This window comes from Peromyscus californicus, unplaced genomic scaffold (genome assembly GCF_007827085.1).
Source record: "Peromyscus californicus insignis strain IS unplaced genomic scaffold, ASM782708v3 Scaffold_9__1_contigs__length_137607984, whole genome shotgun sequence".
Taxonomy (NCBI): Eukaryota; Metazoa; Chordata; class Mammalia; order Rodentia; family Cricetidae; genus Peromyscus; species Peromyscus californicus.
The window spans coordinates 67,468,702-67,490,850 of record NW_026294617.1 but is presented as its reverse complement, the minus strand read 5'-3'; the positions used below and the strand labels follow the sequence as shown (position 1 = coordinate 67,490,850).

General features: G+C 47.6%; 2 protein-coding genes across 8 annotated transcripts; one reads left to right on the top strand and one right to left on the bottom strand.

Moving 5' to 3' along the window:
- Nucleotides 1-925: 925 nt before the first annotated feature.
- Isg20l2 (interferon stimulated exonuclease gene 20 like 2) lies at nt 926-11,358 on the bottom strand. The gene is made up of 4 exons (XM_052730028.1): nt 11,206-11,358; nt 9,451-10,434; nt 3,182-3,382; nt 926-2,520 (listed from the first exon to the last, which is right to left on the bottom strand). Exons 2-4 carry the CDS (start codon nt 10,315-10,317, stop codon nt 2,407-2,409), a joined length of 1,182 nt encoding a protein of 393 aa, XP_052585988.1. The 5' UTR covers nt 10,318-10,434; nt 11,206-11,358; the 3' UTR covers nt 926-2,406.
- A 143-nt stretch (nt 11,359-11,501) lies between these two features.
- On the top strand, nt 11,502-21,789 carry Mettl25b (methyltransferase like 25B). 7 transcript variants are annotated; one of them, XM_052730024.1, is made up of 8 exons: nt 11,502-11,668; nt 16,467-16,591; nt 16,761-16,953; nt 17,301-17,459; nt 17,652-17,795; nt 18,549-19,033; nt 20,225-20,409; nt 21,502-21,789. In XM_052730024.1, exons 2-8 carry the CDS (start codon nt 16,566-16,568, stop codon nt 21,621-21,623), a joined length of 1,314 nt encoding a protein of 437 aa, XP_052585984.1. In that variant the 5' UTR covers nt 11,502-11,668; nt 16,467-16,565; the 3' UTR covers nt 21,624-21,789. The 7 variants fall into 7 exon arrangements, with proteins under 7 accessions (XP_052585984.1, XP_052585983.1, XP_052585980.1 ...); XM_052730023.1 differs by having other exon boundaries at nt 16,741-16,953; XM_052730020.1 differs by having other exon boundaries at nt 11,505-11,954.
- Nucleotides 21,790-22,149: the final 360 nt, after the last annotated feature.

Sequence of the window (22,149 nt, the reverse complement as noted above, 5' to 3'; positions counted from 1 at the left end):
TGAGGGTGCCCGCATGGCTGAGGGTGTCACTTCAGATGTGATTGTTGAATTGTGATAGGAAAGACAAAAAGGTGTTTGTGTCACAAAGGCTTACCAAAGCTTCAGATCATCCAACAAATAAGGTCTCCAGCGAGAGCCATCCAGAGAGCCTGGAAATCCTCTACAGCCCTTGTGTAGTTAACACCCTATAATGTTATTTAATATGAAGCCAAAAAGAATCCACCACATGAGCTGGAAAGATGGCTCTTTCCACAGGATCCCAGCTTGATTTCCAGCAGCCGTTTTCCAGAAACTTACAATGCTTATAACTTCAGTTCCAGAGGATCTGTTTGTTTTTGAGACAGGTCTCACTATGTAGCTCTGACACCCTCTCCCAGCCCCAGAAAGCACGAACATACATCTTGTGGAATAGAGTATTTGTTTAGCTAAGTAAAGATGTGTTACATTTGTTAGTGTTGCAGAGTAATTAACTATGTAAAGATGTGTTACATTTGTTTATGCTGCAATTGTTTAACTATGTAAAGATGTGTTGTTTTACCTTGCCTGCCCAAGGCACCTGATTGGTCTAATAAAAAGCTGAGGCCGGGCGGTGGTGGCGCACGCCTTTAATCCCAGCACTCGGGAGGCAGAGCCAGGTGGATCTCTGTGAGTTCGAGGCCAGCCTGGTCTCCAAAGCGAGTTCCAGGAAAGGCGCAAAGCTACACAGAGAAACCCTGTCTCGAAAAACAAAACAAAAAAAAAAAAAGCTGAATGGCCAATAGCTAGGCAGAGGAGGAAAGGCATGGCTGGTGGGCAGAGAAAGAGAGAATGAGGGAGAAAGAGAGGGTGACATCCAGGGCCAGCCAGCCAGGCAGCCACCAGCAAGCCAGACATGGAAAGCAGGACATACAGAATGAAAGGTTAAAAAAAAGCCCTGAGGCACCAGGCAGTGGTGGCATATGCCTTTAATCCCAGAATTCAGGAGGCAGAGACAGGTGGATCTCTGTGAGTTCGAGGCCAGTCTGGTCCACAGAGCGAGATCCAGGACAGGCACCAAAACTACACAGAGAAAACACTGTCTCAAAAAAACAAAACAAAACAAAAACAAACAAACAAAAAAAAAAAGGCAAAACAAAGACGAAGAGAAACAGGTTAAATTAAGTTATAAGAGCTACTGGGACAAGTATAAACTAAGGCTGACCATTGATAATCTAATAAGTCTCTCTCTGTGTCTTGATTTGGGAGCTGGTTGGCAGTCCAAGAAAGCCTGCAACACATATACATAAATAAAATAAAAATAATCTTTATGGAAAAAAAAACACTAGTTTTCAATTATAAAAATTCATAAAAAGAATCATTTGAATTTTTAAAAGGCTTCATTTGCAAGGTAAAAAATTGAAAGACTATTAAAACAATGTAAATTCTTTGTAAACTAAACAGAACGAAAATGAAGTAAACTCTTATTCTGTGCTATATAATGTGGCTATACAATTCAGCAACCAGCCACACAATCCGTCCCTTCTCTTTTCTACTTCTATGAGCCAGAGACTCTCTATGTATTCAGACTGGCCTTGAACTTTTGATTTCCCTGCCCTGAACTCCAGAGTCCTGGATTTACAGATCACCATGCCTACCTCCAATCAGGACACTTCTGAAAGTGAAAGGATACTATTAATTACTTTATAATAAAAAACATAAAATTCAAAGAACCAGGCACAGTGGTGAACACACACCAGTAGTCCCAGTTACTCATGGGGCTGAGGAAGAAGTCGTTTGAGCACAAGTGTTTTGAGGCCAAGCTTGGCAATACAACAACTCCTTTACCCCAAGCCCCACCAAAGGGAGACACATCTATGTTATGTGTCCCACTGATAAGGTAATGTGGGACTCTGTATTTCCTGGTGTGCCTTGCTTCCTCAAAGTCCAGAAAGCTGACTGGCACAAGCACCCTGGGACATGTGGTTAGCACTATTAAAAAGTAAACAGTCTCTAATTCATGTTGTGTTCCATTCTTTCCATCCCCCCCACCCCACTTCTGGACACTGAACCTAAGGGCTTGTGCATGCTAGGTAAGTGCTTTAGCACTGAGCTCTACTCCTGGCCCTCTTTTTTATGTTAGGACAGGGTCTCACTGGCCTTGAACTAATTCTGTAGCCCAGGCCAACCTTAAATTTGTAACCTGTCTCAACCTCCCAAGTACCTGGGAGTACAGACCTGGGCCACCTGCCTGGCCTAGAGGTGGGGTTTAACATAAGGCTTTCTTCCCCTTCCATGGGACACTTAACCACACAGCGACCACAAGAGCTGAGATGAAAATTCAATGGGTATCGAGTCTCTGGTCAAGGCCCTCTCCAACAATGCCAGCCTCTACAGGCGTGCAGCTGGCAGAGTTGTGCAATGGTCTACTGCAGTGTCTCCCTGGGACAGCTAATTTTCTGAAGGATTCTGGGCCAGGTGCTGTTCCCATTCAACTTCAACCAACTTGTACAGCTCCATGGTAGCCTGGGCATCTTCCACCGAGGAATGTCCACTTTGTCCAGCCTAAAGGGGAAAAGAACATGAAGAAAACAAGAACTATTTCTTCTTTTCCCAGCCAACTCCGGAACCCCATAACCTGCTGGCCACTCCATATTTTCTTCTATAGTTTGAGTTGTACTCTGCTGGGCCCTACTGCTTATCACATCTGAGGTCCAACTCTCAGCCAGCCTGGTACTGTCCAATACACTCATTTCTTTCTTTTTGTTCTGTTTTGTTTTGTTGAGACTGGGTTTCTCTGTGTAACAGTCCTGGCTGTCCTGGAACTCACTTTGTAGACCAGGCTGGCTTCGAACAGAGATCCGCCTGCCTCTGCCTCCATAATGCTGGGATCAAATGTGTGCGCCACCACGCCCCTGCTAATACACTCACTTCTGAGGCAATGTATATGTATCATATATTTCTTAAGTTCTGCAGAGACAGGAATTTCAGGTCAAAGACAGGCCTTTTGAGTCTTGGTTCTTAAATGTTCTCTATGTAACATGTATACTGTATTCTGTGGCCACTGTCCTTGAGTGCTGAACATGTGAAATGCTTGGGTGGTCTTCTTTTCCACTGTACCATCTGGTACAGTCTATCAAGTACACAGGAATTATTATTTCTCCTTACAGACAGACTATTGGGTCCTGAACTGTGTGTGTGGTGGGGGCACTTGGAGAGAAGTTACCTGGATGTCCCGACTCAGCAGCTTCTTGGTGAGATGCTTCAGTGACAGAGTGACATTCTCTGGGCACTCAGCCTTCCGGTTGAGGAGCGGTATTTGGGAAGTGTCTCGGGTGAGAGACTTGGGATGAAAGTACTGTAGGGCTTTGTAGTCATTGTGGATGGCATGCCCTACCACTATCTTCCCTGAGAGTATCTTCAAGATCTGGAATGAGCACAGAAGGGGGTGATGAGAAGGACATTTAAAGGTGGAGCTCCTTATACCCCGAAGGCCCAACATGGCCATCATCAACATACCACCCCACCCCCACCCCAGCCACATTCTTGAAATGCCCTCTTCCGCAAGTGCTCCTCCTTCAGAAATCCACCTCCTTTCCCTAGAGAACTGCTCTGTGTAATCATGTTTGGATCTACATCACCAGAGGTTCCTTACATGTTTATTAATTTCCATCCCAACAATGGTCTTCAGTATTCTTTGCTCCCGCCCCCCGAACCTGAGGCTTTGTATACGCCAGGCAAATGCTCTACCACTGACTTATATCCCGAGTTGCTTCCGTCAGCCTTCGATGGCACACACATTAAAGATGCTGCCATAGGCTGAAGAGATGACCAAGCAGGTAAGAGTGTGCACTCGTCCAAAAGGACCAGTGTCTGGCTCCTGGTACCCACGGAGGGTGACTCACAACTGCCTGTGATCCCAGTTTCAGAAGATTTGACACCCTCTTCTGGTCTCTGAAGGCACTGCACTCATGTATAAAATCATATACACATAATTACAAATAAAAAATTAATCACTAGGCAAGGTTGCATAAAGCTACAATCCCAACACACAGAAAGCTGAGGCAGGTGAACTACAAGTTACAAAGTTACAGCACAGCCTGAGCTCCGTGAGATCCCTTCTCAAAAAAAAGGGTTGGATCTGGGGATGTGGCTCAGAGTGCTTGCCTAGCATATGTGCAAGCCTGGGTTGGAACCCCAGCACTACGTTAACTGGGCATGTTGGCACAGGCCTGTAATCCCTATACTTGGAAGGTGAAGGTAGGAAGAACTGAAGCTTAAAGGTCATCCTTGGCTCTGTAGTGAGCTTGAGGCTAGCCTGGGACATATGAGACCCTGCCTCAAGGGGGGAGAAAGGCCAATGAGATGGCTCAGAAGGTAAAGGTTCTTGTCACCGAGCTTGATCTGAGTTTGATTCCTGAAACCTACATGGGAGTGAGAACGCAACTCCCACAAGTCACCCTCTGACCCTACATGCACGTCATGACACACTTCTATCTTCACAAAATAAATCAGAAAAAAAAAAATAAACAGAACAATAACCACTTAGAGTAAAGCTGCAGATGGGGTTTTCTGCATACTTGCCTTAAAATTAACTAATGTCTCAGCATTTAAAATCTTAAAGTATGCCTTTAATCCCAGCACTCAGGGAGGCAGAGACAGGCAGATTTCTCTGAGTTTAAGGCCAGCCTGGTCTACAAAGCAAGTTCCAGGACAGCCAAGGTTGTTATACAGAGAAATCCTGTGTCAAAAAACCCACAAAAACAAAGTAACAAAAAACGGAAAAGTATGAGGGCATGGGTTCTGAAGGCCACACTCAAAATGAAAACAGTGGCAATCGGTTTGCAAGGGGAACCCACTCAGTGAGACATCTAGACTCATCCTGGACTCCGATAGTCCTGCGGTTTGCAAGGGGAACCCACTCAGTGAGACATCTAGACTCATCTTGGACTCCTAACCCCAGCTTAGGCAAGTGAAATGCTTTATGATGAAAACCACATAGTATGTCTTCACCCTGGTGCTGTTTGTGACTATACCCACAGCCTACTACCCTTCATCCTGTCCACTCCTCATCTGCCCTTAGTGAAACTGGGACCATTTGCAGTCAGACCCACCCAAACATCTCCCACATGTCTGCCCAACTGTAGACAGGATGTGTATCAGCTTTCCTTATTTTCTTTCTTTTTTTTTTTTTTTTTTTGGTTTTTCGAGACAGGGTTTCTCTGTGTAGCTTTGCGCCTCTCCTGGAACTCACTTGGTAGCCCAGGCTGGCCTCGAACTCACAGAGATCCGCCTGGCTCTGCCTCCCGAGTGCTGGGATTAAAGGCGTGCGCCACCACCGCCCGGCTATTTTCTTTCATTTTTGAGAAAGGTTCTCAACTGTGTACACCAGGCTGGCCTCAAGTTTAGAGATCTACCTGCCCTTGCCTTCTGAGTGCTGGGATTTGCCTGGCACTACCTGCCTTTTTAAAAAACACCTAGCTATTTCATCTTTGATAAACGTCCTTCAGTGCACTGTCTGGCATTATAAAGAATCACTGGAGGGGTTGGGGATAGGGTTCAGCTGGTAGAGTGCTTGCCTAGCATGTATATAGCCTTGCGTTCTATTCCCAACACTGTGTAAACCAGGTGTGGTAGCACGTGCCCATCATCATAGCACTCAAGAGGTAGACGCAGGATCAGAAGATCAAGGTTGTCCTTGACTATAAAGCCAGTTTGAGGCCAGCCTGGGCTACATGAAACCCTGTCCAAAAATGAATCATTAGAACTGTGTCTAGAGAAAGTAAAGAGTAAAGCTTTCAAACTGCAAAGTGGATCAAGAGTGCCCTCTGGTGGCCGCCCAGGACCAGCTAGCTCTTCTCACTTTCTCCATTTATTTCTGACACCCTACCCTCCACTCCTGTTCATTATTGGTTGTGCTCTAGCTCAAGCTAGAGAGAGAGGTCTGCTAAGGGAGGGATGGGACCCCCCTTACAAGTCTTTTATGTCTTTTACTGCAGGCCACCTGGATGCCCCTCAACCAATACAACTATGCTCTAGTTCAGCTTTTAAAAAGTTGTTTTTGTTTTTAATTTGTATGTATGTGCACCATGTGTGTGCTTGATGCCCAAGGAGGCCAGAAGAGCATCCCTGGAACTGGAGGTACACTTAAAGATGAATGGCCACAGAGGTACTGGAAATGGAACCCAGGTCCTCTGCAAGAGCAGCAAGTGCTCTGAACTTCAGAGCCAGCTCTCCAGCCCATTTTTATTTTGTTTTTGTAAAAGTTCTGCTCCTGCTACCTACACTTTTAGCACTTGCTCCAAGCAACTCCACACCTGCTGTCTGCCCACTTCTATCACCCGGTGGCTGTTCATTCTTGAGGTCAACTCCACCACACACTTAAAGTGGATCTCAACTAGTAAAATGACTTCTACCACCTACTTGCAACTTCCTGACTTCAGCATTCCTATGACAGTTAATCTAGACAAGATCTAGAATCATGGAGAGACACACTTCTGGGCGTGTCTGTGAGGGAGGGGGTTTCTAGACTGAGTTAATGGAGGCAAAACCCACCCGAAAGGTAGTAACTAGCTGCTTCACACTCCTCTGCCATGATGTACTGAACCTTCAAACTATTGGCCAGAATAAACCCTTTCTTCCTTAAACTGATTATGTCACAGCAATAAGCAACTACTATAGAAGAATCGCTGTGGGCTGTCTTTCTGGACACTGTGAATATATGTTGTTCCCAATGGTTAATAAATAAGCTGTTTGGTCTACGGCAAGGAAGCTCAGAGGCAGGCAGGAAATCTGAGAGACAGGAAAAAGAAAGGCGGAGTCTGGTGAACTCTTCTGGCTAGTACTTCCCCAAAGTCCGCACACAGAAGCTGTGTTCCAGAGTGGGCCAAGGCTGCATCTCATGTGGGCAGTCAAACCTGCTAGTAAGAGTCACCATGTGGCACTGCTTCTGAAGTCACGATGGGATCAGGGAGAGGCATTGGCGAAGGTGCAGCTTGAGCTGCAGTACGAGGCCCAAGATTGAAGGGATCATGGGCAGAAGTTGTGGCCTGGCACCATGTGGCAGGGTCACAGTCTCTGAAGAAAGCCCAGGAGAGGTTACTGGTGAAGGTGCTCAGTTGAAGTGGAGACTCCAGCATTTTGGAGATGCTAGTACCATGGGATGACCACCAAGGAGAGCAGCAATGATGGGGTACCAGCCTGAGCTAGGAGAAAAGCTGTGTGTGTGCTGTGGCAAGCCTTTTTGCTGTGAATTATGCTCATTGTTAAAAACAACAACAACAACAAAAAAAAACTGATTGGCCGAGAGCAGGGCAAGAAGAGATTGGGTGAGAGAACCTGACACAGAATGATGGGAAGAAGGGCGGAGTCAGTAGAGTCAAGAGATGCCAGCCAGCCAGCTGCGCAGGAAGCTAGACAGGTAAAGCCACAAGTCACATGGCCATACATAGGTTAATAGAAATGGGTTAATTTTAAAGTAACAGTTAGCTAGTAACAAACCTGAGGTATCAGCCAAGCATTTATAATCCATATTCAGCCTCTGAGTCGGTTATTTGGGACCAGGTGGTCAGGACAGGAAACATCTGTTTACACCTTTTGGAGCCTAGAAGACTGTGAGTCTCACAATAGACACTTAAGCTTTATATCACTGGATTTCAGCTTTGTTTTCCTTTGATTGTGACTGTCATGGCTCTCTCCTCTTGAAATAAAGTAAACTTGTTTTTGATTTTTCAGGAACCCATAGTTATGAGACCTTAGAGAAACTTCGGAATTCTAAAGAGACTTTAAATATTTTAAAGAGACTGAAGTTTGTTTTTTTAGTTTTTGGAGACAAGGTTTCTCTGTACAGCTTTGGAGCCTGTCCTGGATCTCACTCTGTAGCCCAGGCTGGCCTCGAACTCACAGAGATCCGCCTGCCTCTGCCTCCCAAGTGCTGGGATTAAAGGCATGCACCACCACTGCCCAGCAAGAGACTGAACTTTTAAAGTTTGGGGCTTTTAAAGTTTGGGATATGTTTTATATTGTGACGTTGATATTAATATGACATCTTGGGGACAACAATAAAGGGAAGGTTTTGATTTAACAATGATGTGTTTGTGTGTCAAGTTGACAAGGTCGATTGTGCCAACTAGTTTTATGTCAACTTGTATCTGGGAAGAGGGAATCTTTTTTTTTTTTTTAAAGATTTATTTATTTATTATGTATACTGTGTTCTGCCTACATGTATGCCTGCAGAAAGAGGGCGCCAGATCTCATTACAGATGGTTGTAAGCCACCATGTGGTTGCTGGGAATTGAACTCAGGACCTCTGGAAGAACAGCCAGTGAATCTTATTTGAGAAAATGCCTCCACAAGATGTAGGCAAGTCTGTGGTGCGTTTCCTTTATGGTGACTGCTGGGGGTGGTGCCACCCCAGGCAGGTGACCCTGGATGTTATAAGAAAGCAGGCTGAGCAAACCAGGCGGGGGTAAGCTAGTAAGTAGCATTCCTCTACGGAATATGCTTCAGTTCCTGCCTTGAGTTCCAGCTCTAACTTTCCTCATGACAGACTCTAACTTTAAGATGAAATCTTCAAGTTCCTTTGGTCATGGTCTTTTAATCACAAGAAACCCTACACTCAGTCCTTATGCCTGTGCAGCAAGCACTGTACACAACAAGCTGTCTCTCCAGCTCTAAATTTGTTTTTGAGACAGGGTCTCACCATGTAACTAACTGGTCCGGTGGAACATACTAAGATCCACCTATCTGTCTCGTAAGTGTTGGGAATAAAGGTGTGCTCCGTCATGCTCAGCCTTTGTTTTTGGATGTGATGGGGCTCACAGTTAAGAGCCTGCCTAAGTTTCAGAGAGACTCTGTCCTTCTATTTTTGAATAGTGTTTGGACAGTTACAGACTATCTAGACTTTGAAGTTGAACTAAATCCATTTTGTATTATGAGATGGCTATGAGCCTATGAGGCCCGAGGATGGGAGGTTATGGCTAATAAGGGTCATGTTTGGGCACCAAATTGACAAGGGGTGAACTCATGATAGAACTGTCTACTTGAAAGGACCTAGAATTATCTAGAAGACAACTTTCTGAGTGTGTCTGTGAGCTTTTAGGTTGGGTTAACTGACATGGGAAGACCCATAGTAAAGCAAAACAAAACAAAAATAACCTATTCATTCCTTTAGCCAGAGTCCTAGGCTGAATAAAAAAAATCAGAGAACCAGCATTCATTTCTCTCTGCTTCCTGACTGCTCAGTAGCCACATCCCGCTCTTGCTGCCTCGATTTCTGTACATGATGGAATGTATCCTTAAACTGGCAAACACATCTACCTGTTAAATTCCTCTGGTCACAACAACCAGAAAAACAATTCCTTACTCCAACAGGTACCCTTCTTACTCATGTGACATTATTCTCCCTCCCTTCACAATCCTTGACACCTCCCCAGAATATCCCTTGCTGAAAGTCCTCTCCCGACCCCTCTCTACTGTCTTGTACCATGCTCTCACCTGACTCCGAGCAATCTTAAAGGGTGTAGCATTCACCATGTGGCTCTTTCGGATGCCACTCCATCTGGTCCGGTAGTCCACAATATGGCAGGGGGGGCGGACGTACTCATCGTAAAGCACATCTCCATTGTAGTTCACAATGCTGCATCGAGCCAAGGAACTAACACGCCCCTTGGGTCCTGTGCCCACCATTTCACAGTCCAGGGCCACCATCTTCCCCGGCAAGTTCTGGGAGACTTTAAGGCACTTGTCCTCTGAACGAGCTTGGGTGGAGCTTTGTGCAGCATTTTTCTTCAAGGACTTCTTCTTGGAGCCTTTATTCTCGGAATGAGCTTGAGTGGAGTTCTGCCCAGCACTCTTCTGTGAGGGCTTCTTGGAGTCCTTACTCTCCGAATGAGCTTGGGTGGAGTTCTCTGTAGCATTTTTCTTCAAGAGCTTCTTGGAGCTCTTGTTCTGGGTGTGAGGTGGGTGGCTCTTAATCTTTGGAAGGGCACTCTGAAACTCCCCTAGCAAATCTATTTTAGCCACAACAGAATCAGTTTTCTTTGAAGGAGCAGGGGTCAGCCAAGACAACGATGCTTTCTTGTCTGTGGACTGCTCTGACTCCCTCTTGGAGGCAGCTGCTTCCTTCTTCTTTGGGCATGGAAGGATCTTCAAAATGCCATCTACTCTTGAAGAAGTTTCCCCTTTCTTTGGAGGTTCTGAGTGCAACTTAGACACCTTGCTAGGAGGTTGGTTCTTTTTATTCAGAAATCCTCTCTGCTCTAAGAACCGTCGCTTCTTGACAAAACGTTGGTGCTTGGCATTTCCTCCAAATGCCTTTTTTGGAGGTTCCCCAAAATCCAAATTCAGGAGTATGGTGGACATGAGGGCAGTGGACGGTGGGAGAGCAGCGGGGAAGACTGGCTTACTAATGGAAGAAGGACGAGAAGCTCATTCTCCGTGGAATCCCATAGTCCAACATGTGGAGGTCTGCAATTAGCCCTGGGGACAAAAGTAATCCTGATACCTGTACCATAGGCCTGGTGGGGGGTTGGGGGCGGGAATAAGATAAGACCAATCCTGGAAAGCTTAAGCTATATACTGCAAGCACAAAGCCCAGATACTAATGAAGCCCTACAATTCAACTTCGGGTGGATCTTAAGAGGGATATTTCCACTCTCCAGAGGCCCAGGGTTCAGTTCCCAGCACGCATGTGGTAGCTCACAACATCCGTAACTCCAGCTTCAGGGGGATCAGATGCCTTCTGATCTCTGCAGATCCCAGGCCCTTACATGGTGCATATATACACACGCAGGCAAAGCACTCACACAAATAATAAATCTAGTAACATAAAGTGAAGATGCTGAGGCTGGGGATAAAAAGGGGGTTGTGGAGCCCACGGACTTCGAACTCTGCCAAGTCTATGAAGTCAAAACAGGGGGGGTTGTGAAAACAGCAGAGAAGGAAAACTCCTCAGTATGTTTGCCATCGGTGACAGGATTACCCAGAGGCATCCTCAGAAATGAAGGATGGCACCAGAAAGGAAGAGCAAATCCAGGCACTGCTCTTCTTCAGCTCCACGTGGGGGCGATCTTCTCACGCACCTCATGTGTGTCGTCCCCTTCCCGCCTCCCCGCGACCCCCATAGCAAGGACCTGTGACACCACACATCACCAAAGGATCTGAGGGGAGGAGACTCAAGAATCGAGGCGGACCACCTTGTCCCGCACACTCTGACGGTGCAGGCCATCCCCGAACACCCCACACACCTACCTCCAGGTTGGGTCCCACTAAGATCGCAAGCGTCCGGAGCCGGATGCGGACGCAGGCGCGCGCCGACGTACACCGGGACGGCAGGAGCGCGGGTGGCAGCGCGAAGGCGGCCGGCGCACACGCGCCCGCAGCGCCCCCGCCTCAGGCAGCGAGGCCAGCGACTCGGAGTGTGTGAGCAGCGGCAGCGGCGGCGGCGGCGGCGGCGGCGTGGGCGGGGGCGGGGGCGGGATGCGCTCCCCGGCCCCTCGGGCCCCGTGGAGGAACAACTCGAAGGTGGTGGGCCGCGGAAAGCGGAACAGCGCGCGCCGGAACCGTGGCCCCACTTCCGGGAAGGAGGGCGGGACCTGCACAGCGGGGCGCCGGGCGGGAAGCGCGTGCTGGGCGCGCCTCTGTGACGTCACCGGGGCCCCTCGCGTCTCCAGCGCGAATGGCCTTGCCCCGTGGAGGCCGTGACATTTGACAAGTGAGCCTTATGCTTTCAACCTGGACGCGACTGCGGGAAGAGGTGTTGTCGGGCGAGCTCGGAGTACTTGCTTCGCGTTGGGCCTGCCCAGTCCAGCCCGGGTCTCACGCCCTCGCGGTACCGGCCGCGGACCTTCTCACCTCCTCCCTCCTTGCACCGCCAATCGGCCCCCAAGATGCCGGGCGTTTCGGCCCGTGGCCTCTCGCATGAGGAGAGAAGGCAACTGGCTGTGAACCTCACCCGCGTCCTAGCGCTCTACCGTTCCATCCTGGACGCCTACATCATTGTGAGGCCCCTGGGCTGAGGACCGGGTGCTTCTGGTGGTGGGGGTGGTTAGAAGGCTGCTACAGAGGAAATCTGGAGACAGCTTTCATCTCTTCTGAATTTCAGCCTGTCCAGGAAAGCTGAAGACTAGATAATTCCTCCCCCAGCCTTCTCTCTAATAATCAAGTTGTTGGGCTGTGATGCAATTGCGTGGACCTTAACTGGAAACATACGAGATGTTCCAGAGCATACACGTTCTGGCTTTGAGTACATTTCTGGTTTTGTGGCATAGCGAGCAGTTGAGCTTTGATATTAGACGGAACTGAACTAGAGTGTTGTCTGCACTGTGAACATTGAATTTTTTCTTTCCCCTTTCATTCCAATCCCGGTTTTCTAGACTATAAAATTGATCTCTATCTGGAGGATATTGTGGGGGAAATGAGATAACATGTCAATGTCACCATCTTCAGATTAGAATTTCTCAAGCCACCATTCATTCATTCATTCCTAGTCTTGCCTCTACCTCCCCAGTGCATCCGAAATTCATCCCCTTTCTCCTCCCTCTCTTTTATTTTGGAGACAGGGTTTCGCTCTTTTTCAGGCTAGTCTGAACCCTTAGTGATCCTCCTGCTTCAGCCTTCTAACTACTGAGATTACAAGAATGAGGCACCACAACTGTATTTTATGAGCACTGGTATGATGTCAGGTGTCAGATCCCCTGGAACTGGAGTTACAGACTCCAGTGAGCTATCATGTGGTGCTGGGAATTGAACCTGGGTCCTGTGGAATAGCAGCCAGTGTGTGTCACCACCGCAAGTCACAACCTTGCTTTTTAAATTTATTTTTTTGTTTTGTTTTGTTTGTTTGTTTCGAGACAGGGTTTCTCAGTGTAGCTTTGGTGCCTGTCCTGGATCTCACTCTGTAGACCAGGCTGGCCTCGAACTCACAGAGATCCACCTGGCTTTGCCTTCCAAGTGCCAGGATTACAGGCATGCGCCACCACTGCCCGGCGCTTTTTAATTTTTTTTTAATTTTATTTTTATTGATGTGCACATATGTGTGGGTGCCCAGTGAGGCCAGAATAGGATGTTGGGTCTGGAGCTTGGGTTATAAGCCCTGGTCCTCAGCAAGAGCAGCAAGTGCTCTTAATTCCCGAGCTCTTTCTCCAGCCCCTCTTGCTTCTTGGGTGCTTTAATGGAATACTAATTCTTTAACTATTAGCTACATGATCTAGTGTCTGCTGCCCTTCTGTCTCCATCGGGTTTTGTTGTTGTCCCACTTCGATTACTCTGCAGTCATTGAGCTGTCTGGAATGTCCCTCCACTAAATGGCAATAAGTAGTGTACTGATGAAAGGAAGTGCTTGGCCAGATGTGGTACCCACTTGTAATCCTAGCACCTGAGAACTAGATTCAGGAGAATCAGGAGGCCAGGTTCCCTTGGGCTACAAAACTGTTGTTCGAATCTTAGACGGTCTTTTAATAAAAAACCTAGAGCCAGATATCAGGATGAAAGCTGAAAGATCAGAGAAGCAGAACAGCCAGCCACTAGTTCTTCCCTCTACGAAATCCTCAGCCTAAAGAGAGTGAGTTCCTGTTTTCTCATGCCTTATATATCTTTCTCTCCCCTGGGATTAAAGGCATGTGTGCTTCCCGAGCAAAGGCATGAGATCTCAAGTGCTGGGATTAAAGGTGTGTGCCACAACTGCCTGGCTCTGTTTCTCTCCTATACTGGATCAATCTCAAGAAGCCCAGTGTGGCCTTGAATCCACAGTGATCCAGATGGATCTCTGCCTCGGGAGTAATAGGATTAAAGGTGTGTGCCACCACTGCCTGACTTCTATGTCTAATCTAGTGGCTGGCTCTTTTCCTCTGGCAAGTTTATTAGGGTACACAATATATCACCACACAAAAGAAGTACCAGACCAGCCTGGACTGGACTATATTACTTAAAAAAAAAAAAAAGGCAGGCCAGGCCTTGGTGATGGTACCTGCCTGTAATCCTACCCCTCAAAAGACAGAGGCAGGTGAATTGCCTTGATTTGCAGCCAGCTGGAACTAGTGTTAAGACTCCTCTCATTCTGCCCCACACATCCATCCATCCATACACACAGAGAAAAACACCTACAAGGCTTGTTGGCGGGGAGCTGTAACTTTACAACAGTGGTTCTCAACCTTCCTAATGCTGCGACCCTTTCATACAGTTCCTCGTGTTGTGGTGACCCCCCAACCATGAAATTATTTTATTGCTACTTTATAACTAATTTTGCTACTGTTAGGAATCGTAATGTAAATACCTGATATGCAAGATATCTAATATGCCACCCCCAAAGAGGTCTCAACCCACAGGTTGAGAACTGCTGCTTTTGAGTAAATGCTTGTCTAGGGCTAGAGAAATGGCGATGTAGTTAAAAGCATGTACTGTGCTGATCTGCGAGCCTTTAATCCCAGCACTTGGGAAGTAGAGGCAAGTAGATCTCTGAGTTTGAGGTCAGCCTGGCCTACAAAGTGAGTTCCAGGACAGCCAGGACTGTTACACAGAGAAGCTCTGTCTTGAAACTCCCCACCCAAATAAAAGAAAAAGAAAAAAAGACATGTACTGCTTTTTCAGAGGACCAGTTCTATACCCAGCACCCACACAACTGGTGGCTCACAGGCATCTTTAACCCCACTTCCAGGGGATTTGATAACTCTGATTTCCATGGACACCTGCATTTATCAATAAAAATTGAGAGTCAAATATTGGGGTAAGAACCTGAAAGATCAGAGACGCAAGAAGCGGCTGCCAGTCCCCTCCTGCCTCTTCCGTCCAAGATCCTCTCAACCTTGCCTTACCACTTACGTCTCCTGTCTGTAGTCCTCCAAACCTCTATGATCAGCTAGTGGCTAGCTCTGCCCTCTTATTCCAAGCAAGCTTTATTAGTCAGAAGACAATCAAAATATCACACACAACACATAATTAATAATAAAAGTACTTTTGAAATTGAAGGGGGTTGTGGTGGTGCACCACTTTGAGCCCCAGGCTAGTGAGGGCTACGTAGTAAAATCTGTCTCAAAAAATCCTCTGAAGTAAATAAATAAATGCTTGCTTAAGTGTTTTCAGAATAGTGAAAATATATGTGTGAGTGTTTACTTTTGCTTGTATTTTCTTTACTTGACAACTCTGAAGTGTTAGCGCACACATTTATTTTTTCTCTATGGCGTTTACAGTAGTTGTCCATTAAGCTCTCTGTTAAAGTTTACATGAATGTTTTGTCGAATGTTGTATTTATGCTAGCTGAAATCATTATTTGCATTAGTTTGCAATTCTGGAGATGGAACCCAAGATCCCGTGCATGCTCATCAAGCACTCTTTGTTGTTGTTTTATTTTTTGTTCGTTCGTCTTTTCTTTTTTTGGTTTGGTTTGGTTTTTCAAGACAGGATTTCTCTCTTTAACAGCCCTAGCTGTCCTGGAACTAACCTTGTAGATCAGGCTGGCCTGATCTGGTTGTCCCAGAACACTATATAGACTAGGCTGAGCTTGAGCTCACAGAGATCTTCCCGCCTCTGCCTCCTGCGTGCTAGGAAAAGGTGTGTGCCATTATGCCAGGCTGCAAACCATTTTCTGGAGGCTGTTTGCCAGAAGACAGGGTAGGTGTTCTTGCCATCAGGTTGTGGAGACCAGAGTCTGATTCACTGGCAGGTAACTTCTCTAACAACTAAGGCTTTTTAATTAGTTGATTATTTTCAGAAGGAGTCTCACTATGTAGAACAGGATGACCTTAAACTCACAGAGGTATTCCTGCCTCTGCCACCTGAGTGCTGGGGTTCTTTGGTGTTCACCACCACGCCTGGTCCCCAAAGCCCCAGAGTTTAAAAAGAACAAATGAATGAGTTAAAATACACAGCTGTCTGTATCATAAAATAGCAGGTTACTTAATGGTTATTTGTTAATGCTGTGTTGTCAGTCACTGATCATACTAGGGATACAGATGTGAAAAAAATTGGTCAAGCCAGGCATTGTGGTATATGCCTTGGGGTAGAGGCAGATCTTGGATTCTAGGCCAGCCTTCTACACAGTTCAGTTTCAGGACAACCAGGGCTACATAGAAAGACCCTGTCTAAAAAAAAAAAAAAAACAAAACAAAAAAAAAAACAAGTTAGGTATGGTGGCATACACCTTTAATCCCAAGGAGGCAGAGGCATAGGCCAACCTGGTCTATAGAACAAGTTCCAGGACACCCATGGCTACACAGAGAAACTCTGTCTCAAAAAAAAAGAACCAACAAACCAAAAAAGAAACTGAATGGAGAAAGCACACACAAATAAATGGGGACATTAAGAGAATGAGAAGTGTGTTCAGAATGCAGTCTCTGTACCACCTGGGCACTAGTGGAGGCTGGGGGCAGATGTAGATGAACAGGACAGACCTGGTGGCATCTGGCTGTCTTGGGCACTAGTGCCAGAGAAGGAAGGTGATGGGGCGGAGAGTTGAGATGGGCTGAGAAAATGTGAACGGTAGTAGAATTCTTCTGACTGCTTGGCTCCTCCTGCAGGAATTTTTCACCGACAGCCTGTGGAACACACTCCCCAGCTCATGGCAAGAGGCGCTGGATGGACTAAACCCACCACAGCTGGCCACCCTGCTGCTGGGGATGCCCAGGGAAGGGGAAGAGATCAGGTATGTGCAAGCAGAGGAGCCTTGTGCTGGGGAAGGAGAGCACTGAGCCGTGTATTGAGCCCTGTGTAGACAGTCTCATTGGATCTTCCTGGGCTGCCAGGTCATAAGCTTGTACACTCACAATGTGATTGTGGGCTATTCACCGGCAGCCTGGGCTGGACTATCTCAGGTACAGGTCCGTGTGGCCACTCACCCTGCTGGCCCTGAAGTCCACAGCCTGTGCCCTTGCCTTTACCCGGACACCTGGCTTTCAGACCCCATCAGAGTTCCTGGAGAACCCCAGCCAAAGCTCCCGACTAACAGCACCTTTTCGGAAACATGTCAAGCCCAAGAAGCAGCATGAGATCCGGAGGCTAGGAGAGGTGAGGAGACTGCTAGAGGCTAGACTGTCTGAGAACCTGTGGGTGAGGAAGGCATGTGGCTCTTACTGCATGTGCAGGAACCAGCAACTGCAGAAGCCCCCCTCCTTCCAGACATGCTAGGATCCTATCTTGTTGGTGCTGGGAGGCTTTCCTATCTGTTTTCTGAGTTGGTTGGCAGCTGTGGGGGTGATGGTTTTACCCCTGTTCACTGCAGTCAGTTTTCGGTTTCACAGCCCACAGGGTTCTTGCTCTTGAGTCATTGACTTAAGGAGCAAGCAGACTAGGCTAGACACTTACCATCATCCTCAATTCTGGTTTGACATATCGTGTCTCTGTGGCACCCTCAGTGTTTCCTTCGGTCACCTTGGCTCATCTTCCATCCTTATGGCTTCAGGAGTCAGGAGCCAGTGCCAAGAAGAGACTTTTGTTTCCTCCTCTTTCAGTTGGTGAAGAAGCTGAGTGATCTCACTGGCTGCACCCAGGTTGTGGATGTGGGCTCGGGCCAGGTGAGCCAGACTCTGAACATATTGTCTATTTGAGGAGGCAGATTAGCAGGCCGAATGCCCATGAAAGTAGGTGCTGAGAAGTGGTGGGGGACAGGAAGCCTTTGGTGGGGCCTGGGACCCAGTTGTCTACACCACTGCTAGGGTGACAGTCTACAGGGCACTGGACAATGCGATTCTCCCTCGTGACTCCAGGGCCATCTCTCCCGTTTCATGTCTCTCGGGCTGGGGCTGATGGTTAAGAGCCTTGAAGGAAATCAGAGGCTGGTAGAGAGAGCCCAGCACCTAGACCAGGAGCTTCTGCAGGCTCTAGACAAAATGGAGAAGAAGCACCCACAGGTAAGCTGCCCTTCTTGCAACCTGCACTACAGGAGCCCTGTGCTTGGGGGAACTGCACATTAAAACTCATTGTCTACTTCCAAGTTTCAGTTCGAGATGGTCGTTATTTATCTCTGCTACTTTTTGTCCCTTCCCCAAAGCATCCGCATATCTCCACGGCATTTCTAGTCTGTATAAGTGATTTCCACACCAGTATGTTCTCATGGTAAACTATGATGTGGCCAGATGGGTATTATTAGTTGCTGTGCTAGGGATGGAACCCAGTGCCACTAGCTATATCACTAACCCACACGTGGGTGTTAGACTCATTACCAACAAGAAATAGAAGAGCTGGGATACAGCTCAGTGGTAGGACAGTTGCCTAAGCATTCATCCGGCCCTGAGTTCCATTCTCAGTACCACCAAAAGAAAAAGGGAAGCTGAGCTAGGTATGGTGGTACATGCCTGTAATCCCAGCACTGGGAAGGCAGGGACAGGATCCATGCAGATTTGCTGGCTTGTTCAACATAATGAGCTCCAGGTCAGAAAGAGCTGCAAAGACCTTGTGTCACCCCTACCCTACCCAAAAGAAAAAGAAAAATGATAGGCGAAATGAAAAGGTCTTCAGTCTGAAATGATGGTCTCAAGTGGTTCACAGTCTAGCTCTCTAGTGCCCAGCTTCTCTCCCATATAACTCAGAAAACAGGGTCACTCCTGTGGCCTAAGGATAGCCACCCAACTTTGCATCTGCCTTTTTTTTTCCTCTCCCCACAGGTGGTGCAAAGAGGCCCCCGCCACTCCCCCCGCCACGTGGTTCAGTGGGTCAGCTCCACAGCCCTGTGTGAGGAGCTTCTGCTTCCTCTGGAGACACCAGGCCAGGGTAGTACCCGCCTGCTACTCACGGGCCTCCATGCTTGTGGGGATCTGAGTGTTGCCTTGCTGAGACACTTCTGCTGCTGTTCTGAAGTGGTGGCCCTGGCCTCAGTGGGCTGCTGCTACATGAAACTCAGTGACCCTGGCAGCTACCCGCTGAGTCAGTGGGTGGCTGGGCTGCCTGGCCATGAACTCCCCTACAGGCTCCGGGAGGGGGCCTGCCATGCCCTGGAGGACTATGCGGAGAGGCTACAGAAAGCAGGCCCTGGGCTGCAAACACACTGCTTCCGTGCGGCACTAGAGACAGTCATCCGACATGTCTGCCCTGAGCTTCGGAGGCCTGGCGTGCAAGGAATCCCCAGGGCCCACGAACTCAAGATTGAAGAGTGAGGTCTGGGGAGGCTCCCCACTTATCCCCACTTGCTAGCACAGCCAAAGAAAATGTGTGAGCCCAGAGGAATGGCATGAACTTCTCTAACCAGGGACACTGCTCCAAATTCCTCTGAAAGAAATTGTCCTCCTAGGACTAGGGATGCACCTCAGTTGGTAGAATACTTGTCTAGCATGCATGAGCCTAGGTTCAATTCCCAGCACTGTATAAATTGAGGGTGATGACGTCCACCTGTAACCCTAGCACTGGGGACATGGCAGGAGAATCAGAAGGTCAAGGTTATCCCAAGTTCTTTTCTTTGTTTTGTTTTTTGAGACAGGGTTTCACTGTAACATCCTTGGCTGTCCTGGAAACTAACTCTGTAGACCAGGCTGGCCTCTAACTCACAGAGGTCCTCCTGCCTCTGCCTCCCGAGTGCTGGGATTAAAGGTGTGCGCCACCACCGCCTGTTGCACAGTTCTTTTTTTTTTTTAAGCTCTGGAAATCATCAAATCCAGGACTTTGTACATGCTAGGTAATCAAGTACTTCTACCACTAAGCTATTACATCAGTCCAACAGTTTATAACTACTAAAAATATGGCTAACTTGTAAAAGACTAGATGAAAATAAATTTGGGGACTGTTGCTATTGAACAGGTAACTCACAGCCTGAGAAACATTATTTAAGTGAGTATAGTGGCATGTGTCTGTGACCACAGCACTCTGGCTCTCGAGTCAAGGATGAGGACTGCTTCCATTTTATTTTGAAGGCAGCCTGGACTACAGAGTGAGACTATGTCTAAAAAACACAAAACAGGGCCGGGCGGTGGTGGCGCACGCCTTTAATCCCAGCACTCGGGAGGCAGAGCCAGGCGGATCTCTGTGAGTTCGAGGCCAGCCTGGGCTACCAAGTGAGTTCCAGGAAAGGCGCAAAGCTACACAGAGAAACCCTGTCTCGAAAAACCAAAAAAAAAAAACACAAAACAGGCAGGCATAGTAGCTCATGCCTTTAATTCCAGTACTTGGGAAGCAGAGGCAGGTTCCAGGACAGCTAGACTACACAGAGAAACCCTGTCTGGAAAAACCAAAAATAAAAATAAATAAAATGCCTATTTAAGCAAATCAAAGTAGGAATCAGCTTCGAGACAAAAGTTTGAATGGGGGATGGAAGTTTCTAGAGCTAACTGTATTATGGCTGGTCCCACAGATACGTGCAACAAGGGTTACAGCGAGTAGGTCTGGACCCTCAGCTGCCACTGGATCTGGCTGCCCTTCGGGCCCAGCAGGCCCAAGAGAATCGTGTGGTAGCCTTCTTCAGCTTGGCCCTCCTGCTGGCCCCACTGGTGGAGACACTGATTCTACTAGACCGGCTGCTCTATCTCCAAGAGCAAGGTGAGTCCTTATCCAGTTTGCTGGGCCTGGCCACCACCTAATGAGGGGGGCATTTGTTAGCAAATGAAGATTCCCAGCAGCACCTTCCCCCAGACTGTTTTGTGTTGTTCGAATCGTAGATGGTCCTTTATTTTTTTTTTTTTATTTATTTTTTTTTTTGGTTTTTTCGAGACAGGGTTTCTCTGTGTAGCTTTGCGCCTTTCCTGGAACTCACTTGGTAGTCCAGGCTGGCCTCGAACTCACAGAGATCCGCCTGGCTCTGCCTCCCGAGTGCTGGGATTAAAGGCGTGCGCCACCACCGCCCGGCAAGATGGTCCTTTATTAAAAACCCAGAGCCAGATATCAGGGTGAGAGCTGAAAGATCAGAGAAGCAGAACAGCCAGCCACTAGTTCTCACCTCTACAAAATCCTCAGCCTAAAGAGAGTGAGTTCCTGTTTCCTCATGCCTTATATACCTTTCTCTGCCCTGCCATATTACTTGCTGGGATTAAAGGCATGTGTGCTTCCCAAGCAAAGGCATGAGATCTCAAGTGCTGGGATTAAAGGCGTGTGCCACCACTGCCTGGCTCTGTTTCTCTCCTATAATGGATCAATCTCATATAGCCCAGTGTGGCCTTGAACTCACAGAGATCCAAATGGATTTCTTCCTTCCTGAGTGATTCGATTAAAGGTGTGTGCCACCACTGCCTGACTTCTATGTCTAATCTAGTGGCTGGCTCTTTTCCTCTGATCTTCAGGCAAGTTTATTAGGGTACACAATGTATCACCACAGGTTTTGGTTTTAAGATTTGTGTGTGTGTACACACACCTCATGCTTTGGGGTGTTCAATCCCCTGGACTGGAGTGGCAAGTAGTTGTGCGCCATCCAATGTGGGTATTAGGAACCAAACTTAAGTATAGTGGAAGAGCAGCAAGCATTCTTAACCACTGAACCCCGTCCAGCACCAGTGAGGTGGACTTTAAACAAGTGTCCCAGGCATTGAGAAAGCACATGAGCTACCTCTCTTTGGAATAAGGAGCGGTGCTATTGGACAGACAGGAAGGGTCTGGGTTGACTTGTTTCCCTTCTAATTAACTCTCACTTTCTCCTAGGCTTCTATGCTGAGCTCTTGCCCATCTTCAGCCCTGAACTCTCACCCAGAAATCTGGTTCTGGTGGCTACCAAGACACCCCTAGGTCAGGCCTTCTCTGTTCTTGAGACGGAAGACAGCTAGCTGACAGTCCAAAACCACAGAGTGCCAATGCGGTCAATACATCTTACTGTTTAGAGTGCCTTCATCTTGCGGGATTCTGGCTCTCTGCAAACTTCAGGTGTATACCCTTTCTCCCTTCATATGTAATGTACTGTGTAATTTTTATTTATTAAAACTTTTAAAGCCAGGCAGTGGTGGCATATGCCTTTAATTCCAGCACTTGGGAGGCAGAGACAGGCAGATCTCTGAGTTCGAGGCCAGCCTGGTCTACAGAGTGAATTCCAGGACAGCCAGGGCTGTTATACAGAGAAACCCTGTCTCGAAAAACCAAAACAAACAAACAAAACAAAACAAAACAAAAAAAACTTTTAAGATTTAACTCCTGGTTCTGTAAATAGGGAAAAGGACAAGGGGTCTCCCTGTTTCTACCCCAAACATCGCAGGACCCGTCCTGGGAAGGCTACCATCTACCCAGTCTGTCCTGACAAGAAGAAAAGCTGCACCATGCCTGGGCTCCCCAAAATGCGAGCACTTGGGAAAGGAAGAG